General features: G+C 47.4%; 1 protein-coding gene across 2 annotated transcripts in view; it reads left to right on the plus strand.

The window, feature by feature from the left end:
* The window catches only part of SH2B3 (SH2B adaptor protein 3), a 78,051-nt gene that overhangs the window by 15,136 nt on the left and 37,427 nt on the right, over positions 1-25,488 (plus strand). For both annotated transcript variants that reach the window (XM_083454015.1, XM_083454016.1), the window contains exon 2: positions 861-1,643. In XM_083454015.1, coding sequence (XP_083310141.1) covers positions 870-1,643 — 774 coding nt within the window. In that variant the 5' untranslated portion in view covers positions 861-869. The remainder of the gene's footprint in view (positions 1-860; positions 1,644-25,488) is intronic.

Consider the following 25,488-nt stretch of genomic DNA (forward strand, 5'->3'; position numbering starts at 1 on the left):
CCTCATAAACAACCCTGCGAGCCATAGTCAAGCTGAGCCATAGCAACTGAAGGTCAGTGGCGTAGCGTGGGTTGTCAGCACCCGGGGCAAGGCAAGTAATTTGTGCCCCCTAACCTGGTAGGGGCAGAGAGCTGCGAGTGCGAGCGCGCCCCCCCAGATGTTGCGCCCGGTGCGGCCGGCCCCCCCTGCACCCCCCACGCTACGCCACTGCTGAAGGTTGACCTTAAGCTGACCTTGGAACCTGGATCTCTTCGAATCCTAACCAGACACCCTTTCCACTCAGTTTCACTAACTAAATAAGAGGTTTGGGGTTTAAAATGTCATTGAAAGACAATGCAGGGATGTTCTTGTTCTTGGGGGGCGCAAGAAACCAACCAGCTTGCTTTTGGTAAACCACTTTTGAGTTTCCTTTCTTCTTCTTTTTGCAATCAGACAGTGTGTGAATCTTACGAAATAAATAAAATAAATGGAAACTCTCCTGAGGGGAACTCTCTTGAAATTGACCCATATACAGTGGTACCTCAGGTTACATATGCTTCAGGTTCCAGACGCTTCAGGTTTCAGACTCCGCTAACCCAGAAATAGTACCTCGGGTTAAGAACTTTGCTTCAGGATGAGAACAGAAATCGCGCAGCGGCGGCGGGAGGCCCCATTAGCTAAAGTGGTGTCTCAGGTTAAAAACAGTTTCAGGTTAAGAACGGACCTCCGGAACGAACTAAGTACGTAATCCAAGGTACCACTATAGTCCGAACCGGCAGTATCTATGAATTCAAGTCCATTGTTGCTCCTGTGGCATTATTACTCTGATTACTACTTTTGCCATTCATTCCTATTGCGGTTGTGTTCTCGTTTTTCCGCAGTGCCCCCAAATGTTTCCGGCCCCTGTGATGAACGGGCTCCCTGCCCCGCCAGGCGACCCCGCGCACCCCGGCGGCTGGAATGAGTTTTGCGAGCACCATGCCATCTCCACCGCCAGAGAGCTGGCCCGCAAGTACCTCCTCTTTGTCAGCGAGAACCCCCAGCACGAAGTCCTGGCGGCCGAGAACTTCTCCCTCCAGTTCGCCGACCTTTTCCAGCAGTACTTCCGCAACGAGGTGAAGGATGGCTTTGCCATGAACCGGTTCCGCATTCTCCCCTTCAGCAGGGTGCGGGATTACCGGGAGACTGGCCGGAAGCAGCCGGGGGGCTCCCTCGGGGGGGTCGTGGCCAAAGCCGAAGTGGAGCTGGCTGACCAGGCCGCCAGGGGCCCCGAGGCCCACCCCCGAGGCCTGACCAAGGCCTGGAGCTCGGAGGACCTTGCAGGAACGGCTTCCCCCTTGGCCGCGAGGAGACCCTTTTCCCTGGACCGCCTGAGGAGGAGTTGGCGGAGCTTTTTCCGCAGGAGGTCCTTGGAGCCGGCCCCTGGAGGAGGGGAGATATTGGACTCTGTTTCAAAGCCTGGCCTTGCCCGGAAGTTCTTCCCGTGGGCCATTTCGCAAGACCCCTCTTCTCAGATCCAGAAAGAGGGCAGTCTGAAATACTGGATGGTGACCGAGGCTACAATGGACAGCGGGGCTTGCTGGCAGAGGTGCCGGCTGGTTTTGCGGAGAGCGGGGGCTTTGGACAACGACGATTACATCCTGGAGGTGTTTGATCCCCCCAAGGTGAGTGAAGGGAGCTGCTCCCGGAGGCCTGTCTCTGTGTCTCAATGGCTTGTTGCGGTTTGGGTTGCCTTGGGGAAGCTGTTTGCTGCCCTGAAGCACAACTGTGCCTTGTTTCCAGTAAGCAGAACTTGTCTCTTCCTGCATTTTCATTCATCCTCGTGGCAAGAACCACTGAGGTGGGCCATTTTGCCCAGAGGCTTTGTCTGTTTCCTGCGGCGCAGAATTATATTTCCAGAGTCCTACTGCTAGTAGAGGGCAAGGGCTTGCTTTACATTAGGCATAGACAAACTCCGGCCCTCCAGATGTTTGGGACTACAATTCCCATCATCCCTGACCACTGGTCCTGTTAGCTAGGGATGATGGGATTTGTAGTCCCAGACATCTGGAGGGCCGGAGTTTGCCTATGCCTGCTTTAGATGACTCTGTGCTTAGAGAAATTCACAGGGCAGCTTATCATCAGCCGGGCCTTTGTCACGGCTTGGCATGGGGAGGTATCTGTCTAAATGGTTTGTTGTCGTGCGTGTGGAAAAGGAGACCCATTTTTGTGTGAATCTTCTACTAGAATGGTGTTGTTGTTGTTTACGTTTTCTAGACTGGTGCTTGCCCTAGTGAAAGTAGTGATCATCATTTTCCCAAGGGAGGTGGGTTTACTGAAAGTGAAACTGAGCTGGGGATGTTGGTGGGGAGATGTTTTGTCTCTAGGTCTAAGCTTAGATGTGGGGTAGACTTCGCCTCCCCCACCAGGCCCTTTTCCAGTTGTGCGTTCATGGTGGTTTTGAGGCTGCAAAATGCAATCCCACTTTCGGTGCAGTTTTGCAACTGCAAGAAAGTTTGGGGGTGCTTTGATTTTAATTGGCATGTGTCTCGCCAAACCAAAAATGAGCAAGGGGGTGGTGTGACTCCCCTATAAAGAAAGGTCGCAGACTTGGAGACGTTTTCGTTTCGAGAAGATGAAAATATGAGCCGCCATTACAGAGGTTTATGGAGAAAACGGGCCGAGGAGAGTTTTCATCCTGTCGTAACACAGGAATTTGTTGACATCCGGTGATGCCGAATGTTGGAGGAGCCAGATAAAAGGAATTTGTTATTTACACAGCCCACAGTTGTTGTTGTTTATAAATGTTTTTATTTATTTTCAAAATTGCAAAAAAGCATAAAGATCAACATAATGTAATATTTGGCTTGGCAAACATACAATCTTGGCAATGCATGCTAGAATCAGAGTCCATCAGCTTATTCCAAAGGGTCTCCCACATCTTTCCATGTGTGTTTGGTGGTTTTCTTCCATGATCTTCGTCTCTTATAGCCTGTCAACGGCTACCAGGAGCTACAGAGTGATAAACGATCAGATTTTCACTGTGCTGCTCATATGTCAGTTTTTCTGCCAATGCATACAGAATCAAGTACAGTCGTAGCTTCGTTTTCAAACTGAAATTTTGAAGTTTTCAAAATGTTCTTGAACATTTTGGCTCCCAAATGCCGCAAACCCGGAAGTGACTGTTCTGGTTTGTGAACTATTTTTGGAAGCTGAACGTCCGACAGGACTTCTGCAGCTTCTGATTGGCTGCAGGAGCTTTTTGCAGCCAATCAGAAGCCGCGCTTTGGTTTCTGAACTTTTTGGAAGTCAAACGGACTTCCGGAATGGATTTCGTTCGACTTCCAGGGTACGACTGTATACCAAGATTCAGTATTTGCCAAATCCCTAGCACCTCGCAACTTCCAGCCGGGCTGCAGGTAGCAGAAGGTGTAGCTGGCCTTTATTGGCGAATCTCTGGCCAGGATTTCCCTGTGCCCCTAGCAGCACCAGCGCAAGGGATAGAGAGATGGGCACACAGGTAGGTTAGCCGTATTTCATTAAAGACTTTAGACAAGGGTGGTCCAATGCATGGCCCTCTGCAACATACGATGCCCCCCCCCCCCAGCCCTTGTCCTGCCTTCCCAAAGCCAGGTAAATGAGGTGTTGGGCTTTGAGAAGGAAGAAGAAGAAGAGTTTCGATTTGATATTCCTCTTTATCACTACCCTAAAGAGTCTCAAGGGGACGCGGGTGGCGCTGTGGGTTAAACCACAGAGCCTAGGGCTTGCCGATCAGAAGGTCAACGGTTCAAATCCCCATGACGGGGTGAGCTCCCATCGTTCGGTCCCAGCTCCTGCCCACCTAGCAGTTCGAAAGCACATCAAAGTGCAAGTAGATAAATAGGTACCACTCTGGCGGGAAGGTAAATGGTGTTTCCATGTGCTGCTCACTAAAATGCGTACTGATTTTCAGGATTATCTAAGATAAACAAATTGCAGAATTGCCACAGAAATGTGAAGAACTGGATATAAGAGCTGTTGGACGGTGGGACGGACTCAGTTGGGAGGTTGTGGACTCTCCTTCCTTGGAGGTTTTTAAACAGAGGTTGGACGGCCGTCTGTCGTGGATGCTTTAGCTGAGGTTCCTGCATTGTAGGGGGTTGGGCTAGATGACCCTGGAATGTCCCTTCCAACTCTACAATTCTTTAAAACTGGGGGAAATGAGAAACTAAGATAACCTGAAACTGACAGGCCCTTCCATCCCTTTTCCCTTTGAGAGATTTCTTGATTTAACCCAGAGATGATGATGATGATGATGATGATGATGATGATACAGTGGTACCTCGGGTTACATACGCTTCAGGTTACATACGTTTCAGGTTACAGAATCCGCTAACCCAGAAATAGTGCTTCAGGTTAAGAACTTTGCTTCAGGATGAGAACAGAAATCGCATGGTGGCGGCTAAAGTGGTGCTTCAGGTTAAGAACGGACCTCCAGAACGAATTAAGTACTTAACCCGAGGTGCTGTTCTTTAGTCGTTTAGTCGTGTCCAACTCTTCATGACCCCATGGACCAGAGCATGCCAGGCACTCCTGTCTTCCACTGCCTCCTGCAGTTTGGTCAAACTCATGTTCGTAGCTTCGAGAACACTGTCCAACCATCTCGTCCTCTGTTGTCCCCTTCTCCTTGTGCCCTCCATCTTTCCCAACATCAGGGTCCTTTCCAGGGAGTCTTCTCTTCTCATGAGGTGGCCAAAGTATTGGAGCCTCAGCTTCAGGACCTGTCCTTCCAGTGAGCGCTCAGGGCTGATTTCTTTCAGAACGGAGAGGTTTGATCTTCTTGCAGTCCATGGGACTCTCAAGAGTCTCCTCCAGCACTATAATTCAAAAGCATCAATTCTTCGCTGATCAGCCTTCTTTATGGTCCAGCTCTCACTTCCATACATCACTACTGGGAAAGCCATAGCTTTAAGCCGAGGTACCACTGTAATAATAATAATTTATTATTTATACCCCGCCCATCTGGCTGGGTTTCCCTAGCCACTCTGGGCGGCTTTCAACAGAATATTAAAATACAATAGAGATGGGGGCAAGTTGCGGTGGGGGGGGGGGCAGCCCTCTGACAGTTCGGTTGCCTTGTTGGGATGGAATCAATAGATAGACGCTCCCCTCCTTTGGCAAGCAAAGCTGCAAAAATTTGGCCCCTGCATATCTCATCGGAGCTGAGGGCTGGAAGCCAGCGTCCGTGGATGAGCCGGCCGAGAGTAAATGCTCTTTCCATCTCTTTTGGGATGTGTGTGTGTGCGCACGCATGTTTGCGCACTCGATCCTGGCTGCTGCCCCAAAGGAAGGTTCGAAAGCCTTTTCGCCTTTAGCACTGGAAGGTTTTGTAAGCGCAGGTTGCAATGAAGGTAGGAAAGGCCATCAGTAATAAGAATTGTCTTCTCTTTTTTTTTGCAGAGGAGAAATTTGCTTTCCTCCTCCTCCTCTCTTCCATGCCTTCAAAGCGCCCCCCCCCCCCATGTTAAAACAGGAATCTATTCATCCGGCGCACAGAGGCCGGCAATTAATAGAGAGCCGAGGACGGGGATTGAATTTAAACTCACGTAGGCTCGCCAAAGGATTTGGTGTTTGGCGTTCACTCTCCTCTCTCCCCAACCCCCCAGCCCTTCAAGGAACTAAATATAGCTCCGTGGGGCCATGTCGGATGTGAGTGTCTTCCGGAGGACTCAACAACATAACATTCTCCTCATGCAGCTTGGGCCTTCCTTTAATGAGAGAATATTTTCTGCACACCGCAGCTCCCCCACAGCCCCTGCAAGAAAGGGGAAGGCAGTCTGCGCTTGCCCTTAAGTTACAAATCTGTGAGGGAATAAGTGCTGTTGTTTTTAAAAAAGAGGGCATAGGGGTCACTTCTTAGATTTGCCACAAATCCAGTGATTTCTTGTTCTGGGGGCTCCGTTGCATTTGAAGAGATTCTTCCTGAAACCCCCAGTGCATAAATGTTGCTTTGTCTGCATCGAATTCATTAGTTTATTATTGCATTTATATTCCACCTTGTCCTCCAAGGAGCTGAAGGCGACGAGCACGTTTTAAACCTCTTCGTTTAATTCCCACAACAACCCTTTGAGGTAGGCTAGGCGAAGATGCTGCAAGAGGCCCCAAGGTCACCCAGAGAGCCCAGGTGGTAGAATTTGAACCCTGGTCTCCCAGGTCCCTGGTCTGGCGCTGCACCGCACCGGCTCTTAATTAGCATTACTTATTTAATTCTTATTAAACAAGAGCTGCTATTTATTAATTAAGAGCTTTTAGTATACGTTTATTTGTTAAACGGATTTCTGTGCTCTCCCCTCAGGGTACATTTCCCATGCCCAGGCAGCTTCCGGGGGGGGGGTGTTTTAAAAAAGAAGCTTAGAAGCATCAGAAGATCTCAAGTTAAATCCAGCAAATTTGCCATTTTCAAAAACCACAAACAGAGCAGCTGCAGCAGCAGCGAAAACCTTTTCCCCTCCCTTTAACATAGGCCTGGGATTTTATTTTTAAAGGTTTTAAGAGTTCTCCTAAAAGCAGGCCGTGACAAGGACCTTCCATGTTCCTCGCTGGGGAGGGAATTCCAAAGGGGTGGAGCCACCACTGAGAAGGCCCCGTCTCTTCCAAGGGAGAACGGAGGAGCCTGCTTTTGAAGGAGATCCACCTACACCTTGGATTGCGCGGCTTGGATTGCAGCAAGGAGTATAGGTGACTTGATAACATGCTAAGGTTCTCCCCCCCCCCCCCAAAAAAAAAAAATCAATCCACTTTCATCCTTTGGTAATCTTTAAGAGCAAGCCTGGTCTCTGGATGGAGCAGAGGTATATTTCAGACTAGCTAGTGCAGGGAATGGGGGCAGATTCCTCCTTCCACCCCCCACCCCCAGACTCCCAACTGTGCATGTTAACTTTGCCCCACAGAAATTATAAAGCGGGCAGGGGTGTTAGAAAAAACTGTTGCATCTGCAGTTCCTACTATCTAGATAAAGACCCAAGCCTGCAAGTGATGCTAGTTTTGCTATTCCTAAATGGGCTCTGATCTAGATGCTTTCCCTGGGTTCTGTCTCTCGGTCACATCAAGACCTGTCTTTGGACTGAGCTGCAAATAAAATGTTTTAAGTGTGTTTCAAGTACAATATACAATGGGACCCTAGATAGCGATGGTGAGCCTTATGGAAAATTCAAGGTACAGTGGTACCTTGGTTTGCATACGTCTTGGTTCGCATACGTTTTGGATTATAAACACGTCAAACCCAGAAGTGCGTGTCCTGGTTTGCAGCCTTTTTTTGGGGATTATGAAGAATTTTGGGGGGGAGGCCCCATTGGCGAAAGCGCACCTTGGGTTACAACCTGTTTTGGTTTACAAACGGACCTCCGGAGCGGATTATGGTTGTAAAGCAAGGTATACCACTGTATTCTTAAAAACTTTAAATAAAAAAAAAGAAGAAGAAGAAGCATTTTCAGAACTTTTTTTTATATGTATGTAGATTCCACCTTTATTTTTATTTCATTTAGGAGATTTATATACCACTGTTCACTCAACAGCAGCAGCAGCAGCAACAAAGGTCCCAGGGTTCTTCACAAAGAAATGTCACGTTTGAAAAGCAAAAGGCAATTAATGTGAAAAGTAATTAGAAGAAAACCCCAGTTAAAACTTCAAATAGTTCTAAAATCCCTTAAGAGGCCTGAGAGAATGAGAACAATTTTGCCTGGTCATGAAAGGACGGCAGAATGGACTCTGGGCAGTCCTCTTTGGGGAGGGAATCCCAGCTAAAAATGCATCATCGCTGCTAGTGAAAGGACCTGATGAATGGCATCATCAGATGACCTCTGAATCTCGGCAGGTGTTCCATTAGGTACCTAATGCAAAAATCCTGAGGATCCATGGGCTTTTATCTCCCCCCTCCCAAGCAGCCTCCTTTATCTCTAGCGTCCCTTATCTCCCTCCTGATCGCTTACCGATCAGCTGCTTCCTTTCAGCACCCCCTTCCCTCTTGTTTGCCTTAGTGTCTTTCCCTTAGCTGGAGCAGTTTTTTGCTCCTCCTTTTCTTCTAATTTCTCTCCTCATTGCTTTAGTATTCCTGTCTCCTCTCCTTGCAAGTTCGCTGTCTTTACCTCCCCCCTCCCAGACAGCCTCCTTTATTGCTAGCGTCCCTTATCTCCCTCCCGATCGCTTGCCGATCAGCGGCTTTGTTTCAACACTCAATTACCTCTTTTTTAAAAAAGCACGATCTGCTTTTTGCCTCTGGGCAATTCGGCTCCAGGGACCACGCATTTGCTCCATAAGATGCACAGACATTTCCCCTTACTTTTTAGGAAGAAAAAAATGTGTCTTATAGAACAAAAAATACGGTAAGTACTTTTAGTGCCCAGAAACCTTGCACCTGCAGTCTCTACTAGGTGTAGCAGAGGGGGATAGCTCAGTCGGTAGAGATATCCCTTACTCTTAATCTCAGGGTTGTGGGTTTGAGCCCCGCATTGAGCAAAAGATTCCTGCATTTTGGGGGTTGGATTGGATGACCTTTGTGGTCCCTTCCAGCTCTGCAGTTCTAGGATTCTAATAGTTTCCAAATTGTCTTCAAGGGAAGCTCAGCATAGAATGTATTGCCAAAAGAGAACCAGAGTTCATATCACTGCGGCCAAGATAGCAATGTCCCAGAGACTTTGCAGCTGGTGAAAGGCACTTCAACCCCAGACTGGGGGAATGTGGATCTCTCCAGAGCAGAGTATTAAACAGAGCCAGGAGGTGATCCACCCACTGAGCTTCTGTCTTGCTAGGATCGAGCGTCGCCTTATTGGCTGCCATCCTGCTATTGGTTCAATACTTCTTGTGCACACACGCAAATACTGTATTCCAGATTGCAACATGTTTCTTACCGGTAAAAGGATGTGTTGATTTATTCTTTCTGATGGTTTTATCCACTTCCGCAGCGTCACTTGGAGATTTTCACACCTTGTCTCTCCTGCCAGGTCCTTCAGGGCATTTGAGGTGCCAGCTGGCCACTGGGCAAAGGAGCAAGTGTCAAGAATGGCACGCATTTTTATGTTTATATGGTGTGCTTTTCTGTTTGCAGTGTGTGTGTGTTGAGCTCAAGGAGCAGATACTCTGACTCTTGGCAGAACTTTTAGCACTCAGTTTGTCTCACAGTTGAGGTTCGGCAAACTTTTTCTTTTTCCTTTCCCCTCTTAATTTAACGTGCCATGCAAAGCAATGTTTGCTTTCATCTAGCAAATCCAGCTCTTGGAACACGATGCTCACGAAATGGTTTTGGACATGGTGTTGGGGGAGATTCCAGAAATATAGAGGCTAAAGCCCAGATTTCAACGCAGGAGGGGGACTTGGCCTAAAAATTGGGTGCCTCGGAAGGAGAAGAATTGGCAGATTCTGTGCCATCGAGCTTCTCCCTTGGGCACCCCCGGCCACAGGTGATGGATGGCCAGCTGAAAGGATACGGGAATCAATAATTCCAGGAAAGCATTTTTCGGGGTGGGTGGGGGCTGTTTTCCCCTTGGAGAGCTGACTCGACTATTCTGCCAGGTTCCAGCCCAGAGCAATACACTATTTACAGCCAAGCTGAAAAATCCCATGAAAATTGGTACTTCCAACGGAAGCATCTGTAGTCATTTTATTTCAACCAGATGTTACGGCAGGAGAAGGCTTCGGGGAAGAGAGGATGTGCTCTTTGTGCTGTGTTTAGCACCATGTGCTGTGGGGGGGTCAGGAAGGAACTTCTTTACCCCCCTATCACTATAGCTGTTGCAGGGATGGGGAGCTCCTGGCAACTTGGGCTAATATGTGGCCCTTGAGGCAACACTCTCCGGCCCTCAGGACTCTCCCCAGTCCTTGCTGCTACAGTGGTGCCTCGCAAGACGAAAAGAATCCGTTCTGCGAGTCTCTTCGTCTTGCGGTTTTTTTCGTCTTGCGAAGCAAGCCCATTAGCAGATTAGCGCTATTAGCGGTTTAGCGGCTATTAAAGGCTTAAGGGATTAGTGGATTAGCTGCTAAAAGGCGATTAGCGGCTATTAAAGGCTTAAGGGATTAGCGGATTAGCTGCTAAAAGGCTGTTAGCGGCTTAGATCAGCTGTTAAGCGGCTTAGCGATCAGCTGTTAGGCGGCTTAGGGGCTTGGGAAAAAGGGGGGGAGGGGAAAAAACCCAGGAATCGCAAGACATTTTCGTCTTGCGAAGCAAGCCCATAGCAAATTTGTTTTGCGAAGCACCTCCAAAACGGAAAACCCTTTCGTCTAGCGGGTTTTCCGTCTTGCGAGGCATTCGTCTTGCGGGGCACCACTGTACTTAACTCTGTCAGCTGAATGGCAATAAAGCATCTTGCTTGAGCAGGTGTGGCCCAGAGATGTCCAGGCTAGACTCCAGCCCAGGAAGCCTTTCTCTACCTGAGATCCTGGAAGGTAATAGGGGTGTTTGCATGTTACATGCAGCAAACATGCAATCTGTGTACATGTCAACAATACCTCAATATCTTAAGGGCCACCTCTCCCCGTATGAACCGACCCGGACCCTGCACTTGTCATCTGAGGCCTTTCTCTATGTCTCCCCACTCCTAGAGAGGTTCGCAGGGTGGCAACAAGAGAACACGCCTTTTCGGTGGTGGCTCCCCAACTGTGGAATGCTCTCCCCAGAAAGGCTCGCCTGGCACCGTCATTACACATCTTTAGACGGCAGGGGAAAACATTCCTCTTTACCCAGGCCTATGTTTTTAATTAAGTTTTTTTATCATGGAAGTTTTGTAATGTGTTCTATTGCTGTACACCACCCTGAGATCTTTTGATAAAGGGCAGTATATAAATTGAAACAACAACAACAGTACACTCCATCACACAAACACTTGGACATTTATAGAGAGGGCTTGTGCCAGTGTTCAGTATATATGAGTAATCTGAGCTAGATTTGAACAGGCAATTCCCCCCACACTAGGCTTCATGGACAGTTAGTCTGGTATGAGGATGGAATGGATAAAAATTTGAAATAAGAATAATTCCCTGGAATAAATACATCATTTTTGTTGCAAAGCGAGATTCCTAGCATCTCCAGCAAATCAGAAGGTGGAATTTGGTTAGAACTGAACGTGGAAATGTTTTGCAATTTCCAAGGCCCCATTGTCAAGCAGAGGCTTGACAACCATATGTCAGGAGTGCTCTGATGGTGTTTCCTGCTTGGCAGGGGGTTGGACTCGATGGCCCTTGTGGTCTATTCCAACTCTATGATTCTATGATTCTATGATTGTCCTTGTGGCTCTCTCAGTTCCCATAAATTTCTCCAGTGGCTCCCCTCACTTAATCACACTTGCTTCCTTCCCTCTGAGCCCCTTTGCTTGGTCCCACTAATTTGGGACTAAATTGGGACCAATTTGGAATGTTGATAACAGAATATGCTGCTATTTTATTTGGTTTTTATTAATTGACACGGGCAAAGATTAGTCAGGCCTCTGCCCCTTGGAGCTTCCAGTCTAAAGTTTGCTGTTTGGGAGAAAGAAAGTGTGGGATGACACTTGTTTTGTTATAATGTCATCTAACCTCCCTACAAAGAAATCAGAGTGAATTAAATAGCCAGCGTTGTCTAATCTCCCTGCAAACGAATCAGAATGAGTGCTCAGTTCAGCAGGTGGTGCCCCGATCTCTCTTGTGTTCTTTTCTTCTGGGCCAAAGCTGAACTGGGATGGGGATGTGCAGATGTGCAAAACTATGGTTTGTGCTAGGTAAACTGGCCAGCCAGGGGAGGAGGAGAAGACGAGTTTGGATTTGATATCCCGCTTTATCACTACCCTAAGGAGTCTCAAAGGGACACGGGTGGCGCTGTGGGTTAAACCACAGAGCCTAGGACTTGCCAATCAGAAGGTCGACGGTTCGAATCCCCGTGATGGGGTGAGCTCCCGTTGCTGGGTCCCTGCTCCTGCCAACCTAGCAGTTCGAAAGCAGGTCAAAGTGCAAGTAGATCAATAGGTACCGCTCTGGCGGGAAGGTAAACGGCGGTTCCGTGCGCTGCTCTGGTTCGTGCGCATGCTAGCCACATGATGTACGCCAGCTCCCTTGGCCAATAAAGCGAGATGAGCGCCGCAAACCCAGAGTTGGTCACGACTGGACCTAATGGTCAGGGGTCCCTTTACCTAAGGAGTCTCAAAGCGGCTAACAATCTCCTTTCCCTTCCTCCCCCACAACAAACGCTCTGTGAGGTGAGTGGGGCTGAGAGACTTCAGAAAAGTGTGACTAGCCCAAGGTCACCCAGCAGCTGCATGTGGAGGAGCGGGGAATCGAACCCGGTTCACCAGCTTACGAGTCCACCGCTCTTAACCACTACACCACATTGCAAAGGATGGAATGGGTTGTTGGCCCAAGTTGTGTGTTCCAGGTATCCTCACTTTGAAGTGGCTGTTCACTGGGGCTCCTTGGTTTGCATGGTGGAGAGGGTGAGGCCTGGGCCTCCTCCAGAAACTACGAAGCGCACACCTTGCAAAACACGACCCACAATCCTTTGCAAGGTGCAGGAATCCCCAGAGCAAAGGACTCAACCTGCAGAGGGTTTCCTGCCAGCAAAACGTTTTGAAACCGCCATCCGGCTGTGACGCAGCCGCTTGTTCCATTTCCCACTCTGAAACCTGGAGACTTAGCACAGCAATGTCTTTTTGCCTCTCCTTTCCATACTTGCAAAACCCGTGGGGTGGATGGGGGTGGGCCGCCAGTGTGGGGACCCCCAGCCCACTCGTTCCAGATACATCTGCTCTGCTCTTCAGTTTCTTATGCTTGATTTCTCTGGAGGCACGGCAGGAGAACCTTGCAGCCCTCAGCCACGGCAGGCCTAACCGCAGGCCCGGCTCGGAAGTCCCTGGGCTGGCTGGCGCCTTTGTGAATGGAGCAGAAGTCTTTTGCAAAGCCGCCTTTCATTCATAGGGAGGGCGGGGGGCCCTGCTTGCAAAGAGCTGCTTTGCCGCACAGCTTCCTCTTTGGAAGGGGCAGCAGCCCTGAGCACCTTTTCAGTTACGGCACCGAAACTGTTTTGATATGGGGGTGGGTGGGAGTGGGCTGGGGAGTTGGTTGAAGTGGAGATGGTCAAACTTGGCTTTTTGACGAGGCTCTGAAACATAAAGGTAAAGGGACCCCTGACCATTAGGTCCAGTCGTGGCCGACTCTGGGGTTGCGGCGCTCATCTCGCTTTATTGGCCGAGGGAGCCGGCGTACAGCTTCCGGGTCATGTGGCCAGCATGACTAAGCCGCTTCTGGTGAACCAGAGCAGCACATGGAAACGCCGTTTACCTTCCCGCCAGAGCGTTACCTATTTATCTACTTGCACTTTGAGGTGCTTTCGAACTGCTAGGTTGGCAAGAGCAGGGACTGAGCAACGGGAGCTCACCCTGTCGCGGGGATTCGAAACATAGCTGTCAACTTTTCCCTTTTCTTGCGAGGAATCCTATTCGGAATAAGGGAATTTCCCTTAAAAAAGTGGAAACGTTGACAGCTATGCTCTGAAAAAGCTCTTGTGCAAATACTCACCCGCATTTCGCTATTTATTTATTCCTGACTTCTGTTTATTAAAATTTTTATATCTTGCTTGCCTTTTGGCGGCCAAGCTGTCCCTTGCAGCTGCTGTTGGACTCCTGTTCCCATCATCCCTGACCAGGGGTTGTGTTGACTGGGACTGATGGGAGTTGGAGTCCAACAGGGATGGAGAGAAGCACGGTTCAGATTTTAATGCGAACCTGCCTGATTTGCATTTTCCGAAGGAGTCCGTAAACTGAAACTCGGCTGTCGCACCTCTCCAGATTTTGTGGTTTCTCCAAACAAATAAGGCACACAAAGTGTAATGGGCATAAGAGGCATATGTTAGTGAAAATAACGTATAAAAAGGAGTGTGTTGGGGAAAGTTGCTTTGTTCGCAATTTGCCTTTGAGAGCAAGCAAGAAACGAGAGACTGAAAGAGCCTGAAATTGACAGGTACGCCTATCCATCAAACAGCTTCTGGAGGCCTCAAAAGCACAAGAGAAACAATTCTTGTCGGTTCAGTCTTTGTCTCTGAGGCAGGGGCTGAATCCAAGATTTCTTGCGTAGAAAGCTTGGTGTATATTGAGGAGGCAGGTTGAAGCAATAGAAAAGCACTCTTATCATGCTCCAGAGCATCCCTGGTTCTGCGGTACGCCTTTGAAAGTCTGTGCCTTGCCTTTGAATCTGTAAACTGATTTCAAATTAAACATTTTCTCTGTAGGAAGAGGTTGGCAAAGAGCACTTGGCAGAGAAGGGGTGGTGTAGATGAACATTGGGCCAAAGCTGGTTCATACCCTCATTCAGACAAGGAGCTCATTGTGTGACCTGGTCGTACTCTGCACCCCCAGCTTTCTAACCTACCCCGCAGGGTTGCTGTGAGTGAGGGTTAAAAGGGGCTGCCGAGCTCCTTACGGAAAGGTTGGGTGTCAGTGTAATAACTAGAGATTAATAATAAAATGAATAATTACTGTATTTTCTGGCGTATAAGACTATTTTAACCCAGGAAAATCTTCTCAAATCTTATACGCCGGCTACAGCATCAGCTCCTGCAGCAACTCCCCACCAAAGGACAAAACGACAGCAAATTAAATCAGAGGACACTAAGCTCTCTAGATGAAGCAGAAATACGCTTGAAAATTGGCCCCAGAAGTCCCTGGCCACTGGGAAGTGGAGCGGATTTCCAAGCCGGACTGGAGACTGGTTTTTTACTTTTTATTTGGTGTGCGTTGGAAGAGGGGTGGTCTTATACGACAAGTATATCCCAAACTCTATATTTTAACTGGAAAGTTGGGGGGGTCGTCTTATACGCCCAGTCGTCTTATACGCCGGAAAATACAGTAAATGCTAATAGTTAATAATAGACTGGGCACACTGTATTAATACACTAAAGCCAGGGCTTCTTAGCACGTTGTATTTCTAAGAGTACTTTTCAGAATTTTTTAATTCCCGACCCCCCGGAATTTATTTCATTGAGTGTCATGTTATCTAAAAAGATGTGTGTCGGCAGTCCTGCTTGTTGCCAGATAGGCATTCTCTGCAAAACTGGGCTTTTGTTACTGTTTTTGTGTCTTAGGAGCCAACTTCTAGTAGCTGAGGTCCCTCTGCCGCCCCCCCTAAAATATTCAAATGGTGTGCATGTAACCACATATTGCAATCGATTATGTGGAGGTGGAGTTTACCTGGCCTCCCACCCCAATATTTTATTCCTCTGTAATTTGTGTGAAATGTGTGAAACTGCTCTTGAGTACCAACACTGAGGTTTTCTGGGCTAGGCCCCAGTTGAGTCACAGCCCTGATGAAGCCTCCCTCCCCGCTCTTTAAATTCGGAAACTCTGAGGTTTTTTAAATTTTTCTTCGAAGGCTGTCTAGCAGGCAAGTGTTGGGGTTTCGTGCTGGTTTCTCTCTCCACGCCCCCCCCCGCCCCCCGCTGAGGAGCATTTTCCTCTCCAAGTTTTGCAAGAGGAGACAAGATGTGTCAAAATCTTTGTTTGTCATTTATTAAACCACAGCTTTTTTCCATCATTGGTCATTTCCGGCTAAGACTTCAGAGCAGCTCAGCTACGCGTTTTGGCATTAATCACTAAAGCATGAAGTGTTTCTCATTTTGAAAACTCTGTTGCTGGGACAGTCAGGGTGTGCAAAAGGAGATGGGCTCTTTGAAGAGAAGACCACAGTGCAAGGAGCAACCCCCCTCCCCTTCCTCATTAAAATACAGATTTCCAAGTTATATAAAAAGCTGCTAGTACTGCGTGTTGCTGTGGCGATCTTATTTTTTGAACATCCCACCCTGGAGCGCAAATGCGCATTAAAAGGTTGTGTAATCTATTGACAGTTAGTTTAATAACATGAAGTTATGGAAAGTTCTTGTTTTCAGTATGGGCTCGGGTTTTTTCTTAGCATGTTTCCAAAATGGCAGGCAGGAAGGCCTGGTGCCAGATTGCTCAGAGGTTTAGGGAGGGCAGCATGCCAGGATGAAGGTTCTGCTGTTGCACTGGACTTGCGGCCTAACACAACATCGAACACTGGTGCTGCCGGGGGGAAGATGACGTCAACAGTGCAAGGTAGCAGCAGCCGACAGGGTTATGTTTTGCTCGCAAGGCCGCTTCTGAACAGGAACAATCTATGAGTGCTGGGCCTCATCAGTAGCCTTCAAGGTTGGAAATTATTCCAAACCTTTCAATTTCTGATTGAACTGGAAGACTTGTTGTTGTTGTTTAGTTGTTTAGTCATGTCCGACTCTTCGTGACCCCATGGACCAGAGTACGCCAGGCACTCCTGTCTTCCACTGCCTCCCGCAGCTTGGTCAAACTCATGCTGGTAGCTTAAAGAATACTGTCCCACCATCTTGTCCTCTGTCGTCCCCTTCTCCTTGTGCCCTCCATCTTTCCCAACATCGGGATCTTTTCCAGGGAGTCTTCTCTTCTCATGAGGTGGCCAAAGCATTGGAGCCTCAGCTTCAGGATCTGATTTTCTTTGTCCATGGAGTTTTCTTGGCAGGGATACTGGAGTGGCTTGCTGGTTCCTGCTCCAGGCGGATCACGTTTGGTCAAAACTCTCCACTATGACCTGTCCATCTTGGGTAGCCCTGCACGGCATAGCTCATAGCTTCTCTTAGTTATTCAAGCCCCTTCGCCATGGCAAGGCAGTAATCCATGAAGGGGCTGGAAGACTTAGGTAAAGGTAAATGTGGGTAGGAGTAAATTGCAAATCACTGCGGTGTTCATTCATTAGGGGAGACCCAGGGGTTTTGGTGGCAGGGTGTGTGTGTCAGCAGTTCCAGCGCTTCTCAGGTGGGCTGATTCCAGGGAAGAAATCAGCTGTGAGGGCCCGATCCAGATTGGAGCTGGCGCTGTTGGGGAACAACAACCAGCACATGGGATTACAGCCTTGTACACTTGCTTACAAAGACAAATCTGTTTCACAAACATCTCTTGTTCTGCAGCAATTTCTACCGGAGGACATCTAGTCCTATTTTTAGATAAGATGCAATACAGAAAGAAAGGAAAGAGAACGAACTCCCTGACTCCTTTTGTTTAGCCTTGGCAGAGAGCAGGGAAGGCTGTCTGTTGCTAGCAAGGTTTCCTGGAATAAATACGTTGTTATTGCTATGAATTTATTGTTATTATTCATCATCCTTTTTGCAAAAAAACAACACATGGGGATTCTTATGTTAAAAAGTCAACAGTATGTAGCCTCCAAACAACAAAATCAAATAGAACCAGTTTCAACTTACTCCTTAAGTTAAATAAAGAGATTATTGTGGACTTTAGGAAATGTAAATTGAATATTCAGCCACTTATTATTGAGGGGAAGTGTGTGGAACAGGTCTCGGTGTTTTGATTTCTGGGAATGGAGTTGAGAGATGACCTAAGCTGGGGAGAAAACAGCAAAGACCTAATGAAGAGAGCACAGCAAAGGTTATATTTTCTGAGAATCCTCCAGAAAAACAATCTCTTAAAGGACTTGTTGATGGCATTTTACCACTGTACTGTGGAGAGTGCATTAACTATAGTCTCTGTGTGTGGTTTGGGAGCTGCACGGTCAGGGGAAAAACAATGCTGTCCAAGGTTGTAAAGACTGCGGAGAGAATAATTGGGTGCACTCTTCCCACCTTGGATCAAATCTATGCTTCCAGGTGCCATAAGAAAGCTGCAGAGATAGCGCAGGATAGTGCGCACCCCGGAAATGATCTCTTTCAGCTTCAGCCTTCTGGAAGAAGGTACAGGGTTATAAAGACTAGGACTAGCCACCTGAGAAACAGTTTGTACCCAAATGCGATTTTGGTTTTAAACGCAGTGTAAGGTAGTCTTATCTTGTATTCAATTATGGGGTATCAGAGTTTTTAGGGGCTAACCAGGCTGGGATAGCTGGGATAGCAGGCTTGTGGGTTTTTGAATGTCTGGTGTAGATTTTTTCAATTGTGTTGTTCTGTATGGGACAATGTCAATAAAGATTATCATACAGTGGTGCCCCGCAAGACGAATGCCTCGCAAGACGAAAAACCCGCAAGACGAAAGGGTTTTCCATCTGCAGAGACGCTTCGCAAGACGAATTTCCCTATGGGCTTGCTTCGCAAGACGAAAATTGACGAAAATTTTCTGGTTTTTCCCCCGCTCCAAAACCCCTTTTTCTGAATCGCTAAGCTGCTAAAAGCATTTTAGCAGCAAAACCGCTAATCCCCCAAGCCTTAAAAAGCCGTTTTTAGCCCTTAAAATGTCAATAGCGCTAATAGCGCTACTCCGTCAATGGGCTTGCTTCGCAAGACGAAAAACCCGCAAGACGAAAAGACTCGCGGAACGGATTCTTTTCGTCTTGCGAGGCACCACTGTATTGTATTGTATCGTATTTGTGATTCCAAAAGGGCCCATTTTAATGAACCACATTCACCGCCTGTGTGTGCGGTTGTGTGTAGAGGGGGGAATTTTCCCTCTCTTGGGGGGAACTGTTCTCCACCCAGGACGGACTACTGTGCAGAAGGCCTTGCTGTGGATTGACCCCCACCTCCCAGCTTGTCTCTGTTGACACTGAATTTTCTCCTTTTGGGTATACTGAGCTACAGGGCCGGCCCTACCATGAGGCAAGGTAAGGCAACCGCCTCAGGTGGCAGGATCCACAGGGTCAGCTGATCCCAATGTAGATCTTTATCCCCTCCCCCTTTTCCAGATGTACATCCTCACTCACCTTTTCTTCCCTGGTGGGAAGTGGGGGCACTATTTTGTGGTTTGCGTCAGGCGCCAAAAAACATTGGGCTGTCTCTGCTGAGGTAGAATGAAAGCCCTCAATCAGCTCATTCGGAAGAGATGTAGTTCCTTCCTGAGGGTGTTTACACTCTCCAACAATTTAAGACTTGGGAAAACGTATTTGGACTCTGGTTATAAACATTCTTCTAGCAGCAAAGGAGCTGAGCTATAAAATGGGGGACACGCCCCTCCGCAACCTGAATCTCACTTGGGCCCGGAACCCGCCAGTAAAGTAAGATTCTAGTCCGCATGACTGTGAATGAAGGGTTTCAGAAGAAATCTGAAAGCAGAACAAAGGTCTATTAGTGACCATTTAGCAGGCCTGCTATATAAAGAGAAAAATCTTAGTCAATTAATTGCATGCATATCTGCATATGGGAAAGCAACAAATGGTCTAAAGGGAAAAGGCAGACCTATGTTTTGTTTTGGATCGCTTTAGAAGAGGCCACCTCCCTCGCCCTCTCTCACACCGGAGAAAAGCCCTGTACCTTGATTACTGTCTGCAGGGCCTTGTCTGTGGCAGCCCCTAAGCTGTGGAACTCAGGTGCGTTGGTCTTCTTCACTGTAAAGCTTTCTGTGAATGCAGGCCTTTTTCCATCCGAGATGTGAGTTTTCAGGGCCCATCCCCGTTCCTGTGAATGTCATATGCTCTAACTGTTTTTAATTCTGAATTTTGAGTTGCTGTCACATGCCCCGCCCACCCCCGGGACCTGCCAGCGAAGGAATGGGGACTGCACCCAATCTTATGTGTCTGTTCACTTTGGTGAAGAATAGATTACACATAGAGAGACCTGTTTCTCCAGTCTGCAAAAACCTGAATCTGTTAGCAGAAAGAAGTTTCAAATCCCCTGTCTCCCTCTAAATTTCTCTCTCTCTCTCTCTCTCCACCCGCCCCCCTTTTTTGGAGTTATTGGGTTTTTTTGCCGCCTCAGCAGGTTTTCTCATCTGGCTAATGCAGAGAGTTTCTCTTCCGCTTGCGCGATGGGCTGCTAACGCAGTCTAATTTGGGGAACGAGCTCTCTTGAGATCTTCCTCTTTGACTTCCTGCAGGGCTTGCATGTCTTTGTTCGTTTGGGCCGGAGAGCGCATGAATGTGCTCCCGTCTGTTTCCTGCCTTCTCGTGCTCTGTGCCAGCCGCGCATTTGGCAAGGACGTCAAGGGGAAGTGAGGTGTGGGGGGGAGGAGGACAGGAAGGGAGTGGGGGGGTCCGTGCCCAGGGAGGTCCCTGCTAACAAATAAAATCCGCACTCACAATAGTAAATCCTATCAAGCCAATAATGGTTAGTCTTGCTCTCTTTTGCGGAGGCAGATCTGGTCACCTGGAGGCAAAGTTCGCGCTCTGTGTGGGGCTTCAGAAGTTGCAGAACGCTGCAGCACGATTGCTGACAGGTGCGCATAGAACACCTGTGCTCAGAGATGTGCTATGGTTTCCCGTTTGGTACCAGGCCAAGTTCAAGGTATATGAAAAGGCCTTAACACCTTGGGACCAGTTAACTTGCAAGATAGCTTGACCCTATGTTTGTCCACTTGACTGCTTCGACCTGTGAATCTGGCCCTGTTGCACATTTGTTAAGAAACAGATATTTTATTGTTGCAGCAACTACCGTATTTTTTGCTCTATAAGACGCACCAGACCACAAGACGCACCTAGTTTTTGGAGAAGGAAAACAAGAAAAAAAACATTCTAAATCTCAGAAGCCAGAACAGCAAGAGGGATCGCTACGCAGTGAAAGCAGCAATCCCTCTTGCTGTTCTGGCTTCTGGGATAGCTGCGCAGCCTGCATTCGCTCCATAAGACGCACACACATTCCCCCTTACTTTTTAGGAGGGAAAAAGTGAGTCTTATAGAGCAAAAAATACGGTACTTTTGGAACTCCCTGCCTATTGACACCAGGACTTTGATGTACTGTTTTCAGTGCCTGCTAAAAACATGTTTCTTTAGACAAGCCTACCCAAGTATGTAGAATGTTGATACGTATTTAGCTTATTGGTTATTTTAAAAAGTCTGTTTGAATATTTAAATAGCTGTTTTTACTGAAACTTTTATTGTTTTATTAGTTTTGTAAAATGCTTCGAGGGATTTTTTTTGTAATTAAGCAGTAGATATATGATACGAAAATAAATAAATAGGCAATTGGTTATTTACAGTTTGAACTTCACACACACACACACACAAACACACACTCCTGCAAAGTATCTGCTTTTTGCATGCATCTGTGGCCTGTGCTTAGGATGGTACAGCCAGGCATTGGAACTATGAAAGTGGGGAGAGCTCAGCAATGGAATGCTAATAAATTTTGCTTTTGTGAATCATCTAAATATGGTTATTTTATTTTTATTAAAGAAGGCCTCTACATCTTCATAGGGAACCTCTTCTGGGTTAATATATAATTCCAAGTAGAATTTTTAAAAAATGATTTTTGAAGTTTTGTAAACGTCACCTCTATCTCCTCTAGTAAGTGGGATTGTTGACTTGTCTTTTTTTAGATGATTAGCCAAAATCTTTCCTGGTCTTTCACCATTCTCCCAGTATCTCTGTCTTACACAAGTGAGCGTAAGTTCTATTTGATGAGCTAATATGTTATGTAATCCAAATTTCCTCTTTTTCTTTTTCTTTTTCTTTTTTGTATTTCCTTGTACAATATACTGGTAGGATTCCTAATCACTTGTGCCCTTAAGTCAGCAGCGTGACTTCTGTGAGGAGCATGTGGCGCTTGTGCCTGGCGCTCATAGGGCTGTGTGCGTCCTTGCACTAAATAAAAAACAGCTCCCTGTAAAGGGCTTTTATTGCAGCACCACAACATGCCTGCAAACAGCATTTCTAACCACATTTACCGCCTCCTCCTGAGCCCAACACATAGGCAAAACACCTCCTGAAGCCTTCGGTCTCGGGGTTGTCTACTTGCACACCCATGTGCCTGTGCCAATATGACTTTTGGCTCATGCAAGGCACCCAAGTAACAGCTAGGAGAACCTGGCAGAGCCTTGCTTGCCCTTTGCACCAGGGACAAGGGGATTAAAGAGCCCTTTCCTTTTGGTCAAGGGGTGTGTCATAGAATCATAGAGTTGGAAGAGACCACAAGGGCCATCGAGTCCAACCCCCTGCCAAGCAGCAAACACCATCAGACCACTCCTGACATATGGTTGTCAAGCCTCTGCTTAAAGACCTCCAAAGAAGGAGACTCCACCACACTCCTTGGCAGCAAATTCCACTCTCGAACAGCTCTTACTGTCAGGAAGTTCTTCCTAATGTTTAGGTGGAATCTTCTTTCTTGTAGTTTGGATCCATGGCTCCGTGTCCGCTTCTCTGGAGCAGCAGAAAACAACCTTTCTCCCTCCTCTATGTGACATCCTTTTATATATTTGAACATGGCTATCATATCACCCCTTAACCTCCTCTTCTCCAGGCTAAACATGCCCAGCTCCCTTAGCCGTTCCTCATAAGGCATCGTTTCCAGGCCTTTGACCATTTTGGTTGCCCTCCTCTGGACACGTTCCAGTTTGTCAGTGTCCTTCTTGAACTGTGGTGCCCAGAACTGGACACAATACTCCAGGTGAGGTCTGACCAGAGCAGAATACAGTGGCACTATTACTTCCCTTGATCTAGATGCTATACTCCTATTGATGCAGCCCAGAATTGCATTGGCTTTTTTAGCTGCCGCATCCAGTTTCAGAGACACTTTGAATACCATTTGCTGGGAATCACAAATGCGGACAGGGCTGTTGCCATCTTCAGGTCCTTCTTGCAGTCATCCCAAAGACTGGTGGCCAATGGGTTTTGGGGTCGATGGGCCCCCTTTGGTCAGATCCAGTGTCAAGTCTCTTCTGGTAGTCTTATCCCCGCATAATAATAATAATGATAATAATAATAATTTATTTGTACCCCGCCCATCTGGCTGGGTTTCCCCAGCCACTCTGGGCGGCTTCCACAGAGACTAAAAATACACTATAATATCACACATTAAAAACTTCCCTGAACAGGGCTGCCTTCAGATGTCTTCTGAATGTCAGGTAGTTGTTTATCGCTTTGACATCTGATGGGAGGATGTTCCACAGGGCGGGCGCCACTACCGAGAAGGCCCTCTGCCTGGTTCCCTGTAGCTTTGCTTCTCACAATGAGGGAAACGCCAGAAGGCCTTCGGCGCTGGACCTCAGCGTCCAGGCAGAATGATGGGGGTGGAGACGTTCCTTCAGGTATACTGGGCATGATATTGCGGCTGTGTGTGGAAGGGGCCTTTGGGACTAAGGGCTCTGCTTTGGGAGCACACAAATAGGGAAGCCCTTCTGGGCTGGGTTTGGCCCTAAGGCCGCCAGCTGCCGACTCCTAAAAGTGGGCTTCTTCGACTGCAAACAACAACAAACCTTGTCAATATTGTGGTTGCTCCCCCCCCCGCTTTCCCCTTCTACCCTCACACACGATGAGTTATTTCTTCAATTCCTGCCCTTGAGGTTAACTCTCGGGGCGGATTTTGCCGTGTCTCTTTCTGTCAAACCTTCTCCCCAAAACCAGTTTTGTTTTGAAGGAACCGAGAGTGAATCGCGGCACCAGATTCCGCCTGACAGGGGCCAGCCCCTCGGTCCTCAATCAAAATGAAAACGTGTGGTTAGGCACCTTCTTCTTCTTTTCATTCAAGGCTTTTTAGTAACGAAATACTTCTCTTGTCGTTCAATCCAGCTTGAAAGCAGGAACAGCCCCCCCCTCCCTCCATGCAAACCGTACACATCCTTTAAGTTATTTGTTCTGTTTTCTTATCAGAGCAATGATGGGGGTTTCTCAGCTTCTCCCTGGCTTTTGCCAACATATTTTTAATGCCTCCAATCGGCTTCTTTCCTTCAATGTGTTCGTCTTCATAAGAAATGCATGTTTAGTGGCCCGGGGGGGGGGGGGAGGGAGAAGGGAGGCTGCCTCCCCACCAAAAATTACTTCTATTTTGTTGCTAAACAGCTGTTTGCTATTTCAACAAGGAAGCTTTTGTGACTGGACGGAGCCTCATCTGAGGCCAGTGTTTTTTATCCACTGAGGGAAAGCCCGTGGCCACGATCCAAGAGACCCCCTTCCTGCCTGCACACAGATTTCCTGCCAGCGTTTGGGTCTTCCTGGGGATTTTGTTTCCTTCCAGCGCAAAAAAAAGCATCTCAAAACTGTGTCAAGAAGTCCCCCTTGCAATTTTTTTGAGGGGGTGGAGGGGCGGTGGAGGAAGGTAGCCTAGTGGTTACTAGGTCACTTCACACAACAATTTGCAGATCAGCCTGATAAATCAGGGGACCCTTCATTTTTCATTGCCTTTTAAAATTAACCCATTCAATAAACACACAAGATGTAATATGTTTCACGTAACCAGAGCTTTGTTGTCGTTTTGCGCATTTTAAAATTAACCCAGCAAAAATAGTTCCATTTAAGCATTGGAAAAGTCTAAACTGTAAATGTTTTTTTCAAAACTAGAAAGGAAAAACGTAGCAGATCATTGTGTTCAAGGCAATTCATCATAGCTGTCAACTTTTCCCTTTTCTTGTGAGGAATCCTATTCGGAATAAGGGAATTTCCCTTAAAAAAAGGGGAACGTTGACAGCTATGCACTTCATGTTTGTTATACTGATAATAATAACAACAAGAGCTTAACTTAAAAGAGATTATTGTTGTTGTTGGTGTTGTTGTTGTTGTTGTTGTTGTTGTTGTTGTTAAGGCCTGAAGTCAGTGCAATTCCCAACCCCTCCATACTCTAATGGAGCCTGCCTCTGTGTTTTGAAAAGAGTCTGGGATCTGCCATTTAAATTGGGAGTGACAATTGTGGCATTGTACAATATCTAAAATGCTGGCTGCCAGTGGCGTAGCGTGGGTTGTCAGCACCCGGGGCAAAGCAAGTAATTTGCGCCCCCTAACCCGTGGATTTTAGCACTGATTTTAGCAGTGCGAGCGCGCCCCCCCCCCAGATGTTGCGCCCGGTGCGGCCGGCCCCCCCTGCACCCCCCACGCTACGCCACTGCTGGCTGCTGGACTCAGCAGCAAGGAGGGGACCCACAAGAAGCCACCTTGTCCAGGTGCCCCTCAAAACCAGCACTGGTCACATTTCGGATTTCGGAGGAAGGTTGCTGAGAGAGTCCAGTCTCTGCTTCTCATTTTGTATTGTATTATGTTGTGCACTGTGGTTTGCTGTTGTTTTATTGACTGGAGTTTAGAAATTACTTATTGTAACTGTGGATTTCTGTTTAATTTTGAAATGCTGATATTTAATATTATTCTATATTTTAATGAATGTTGAATGTTATTTTATTTGCATATTGTATACAGTGGTGCCCCGCAAGATGAAATTAATTCGTTCTGCAAGTTTTTTCATTCTACGAGTTTTTTCGTCTTGCGAAGCACCAATGTGTATTGATGGTTTCCCATAGGAATGCATTGGCGGTTAAAAAAAAAAAAGGCACAAGACGTTTTCGTCTTGCGAAACAAGCCCATAGGGAAATTCGTCTTGCGAAGCAACTCAAAAAATGAAAAACCCTTTCGTCTAGCGAGTTTTTCATCTTGCGAGGCATTCGTCTTGCGGGGTACCACTGTATTGTATTATGCATATTGTCTTATTTATATGATGTTAGCTGCTCAGAGCCTGGCTTTGGCTGGGGAGAGCGGGATACAAATAAAATTCATTTATTTATTATATTTATGGTAGCCCCAGAGTTCCTTGGCAGCCATTCTGCCTATCCCATCTTTTCTCCAAAGAGCTCAAGGCTACTAGAGGGTTGTGTTTTTTGGGTGGGGGGTTAGCAGGGGGCAACAAGAAGCTTATCAGTGGCT

This window comes from Podarcis tiliguerta, assembly GCF_965153285.1.
Source record: "Podarcis tiliguerta genome assembly, chromosome: 8".
In the NCBI taxonomy this organism is placed as follows: domain Eukaryota; kingdom Metazoa; phylum Chordata; class Lepidosauria; order Squamata; family Lacertidae; genus Podarcis; species Podarcis tiliguerta.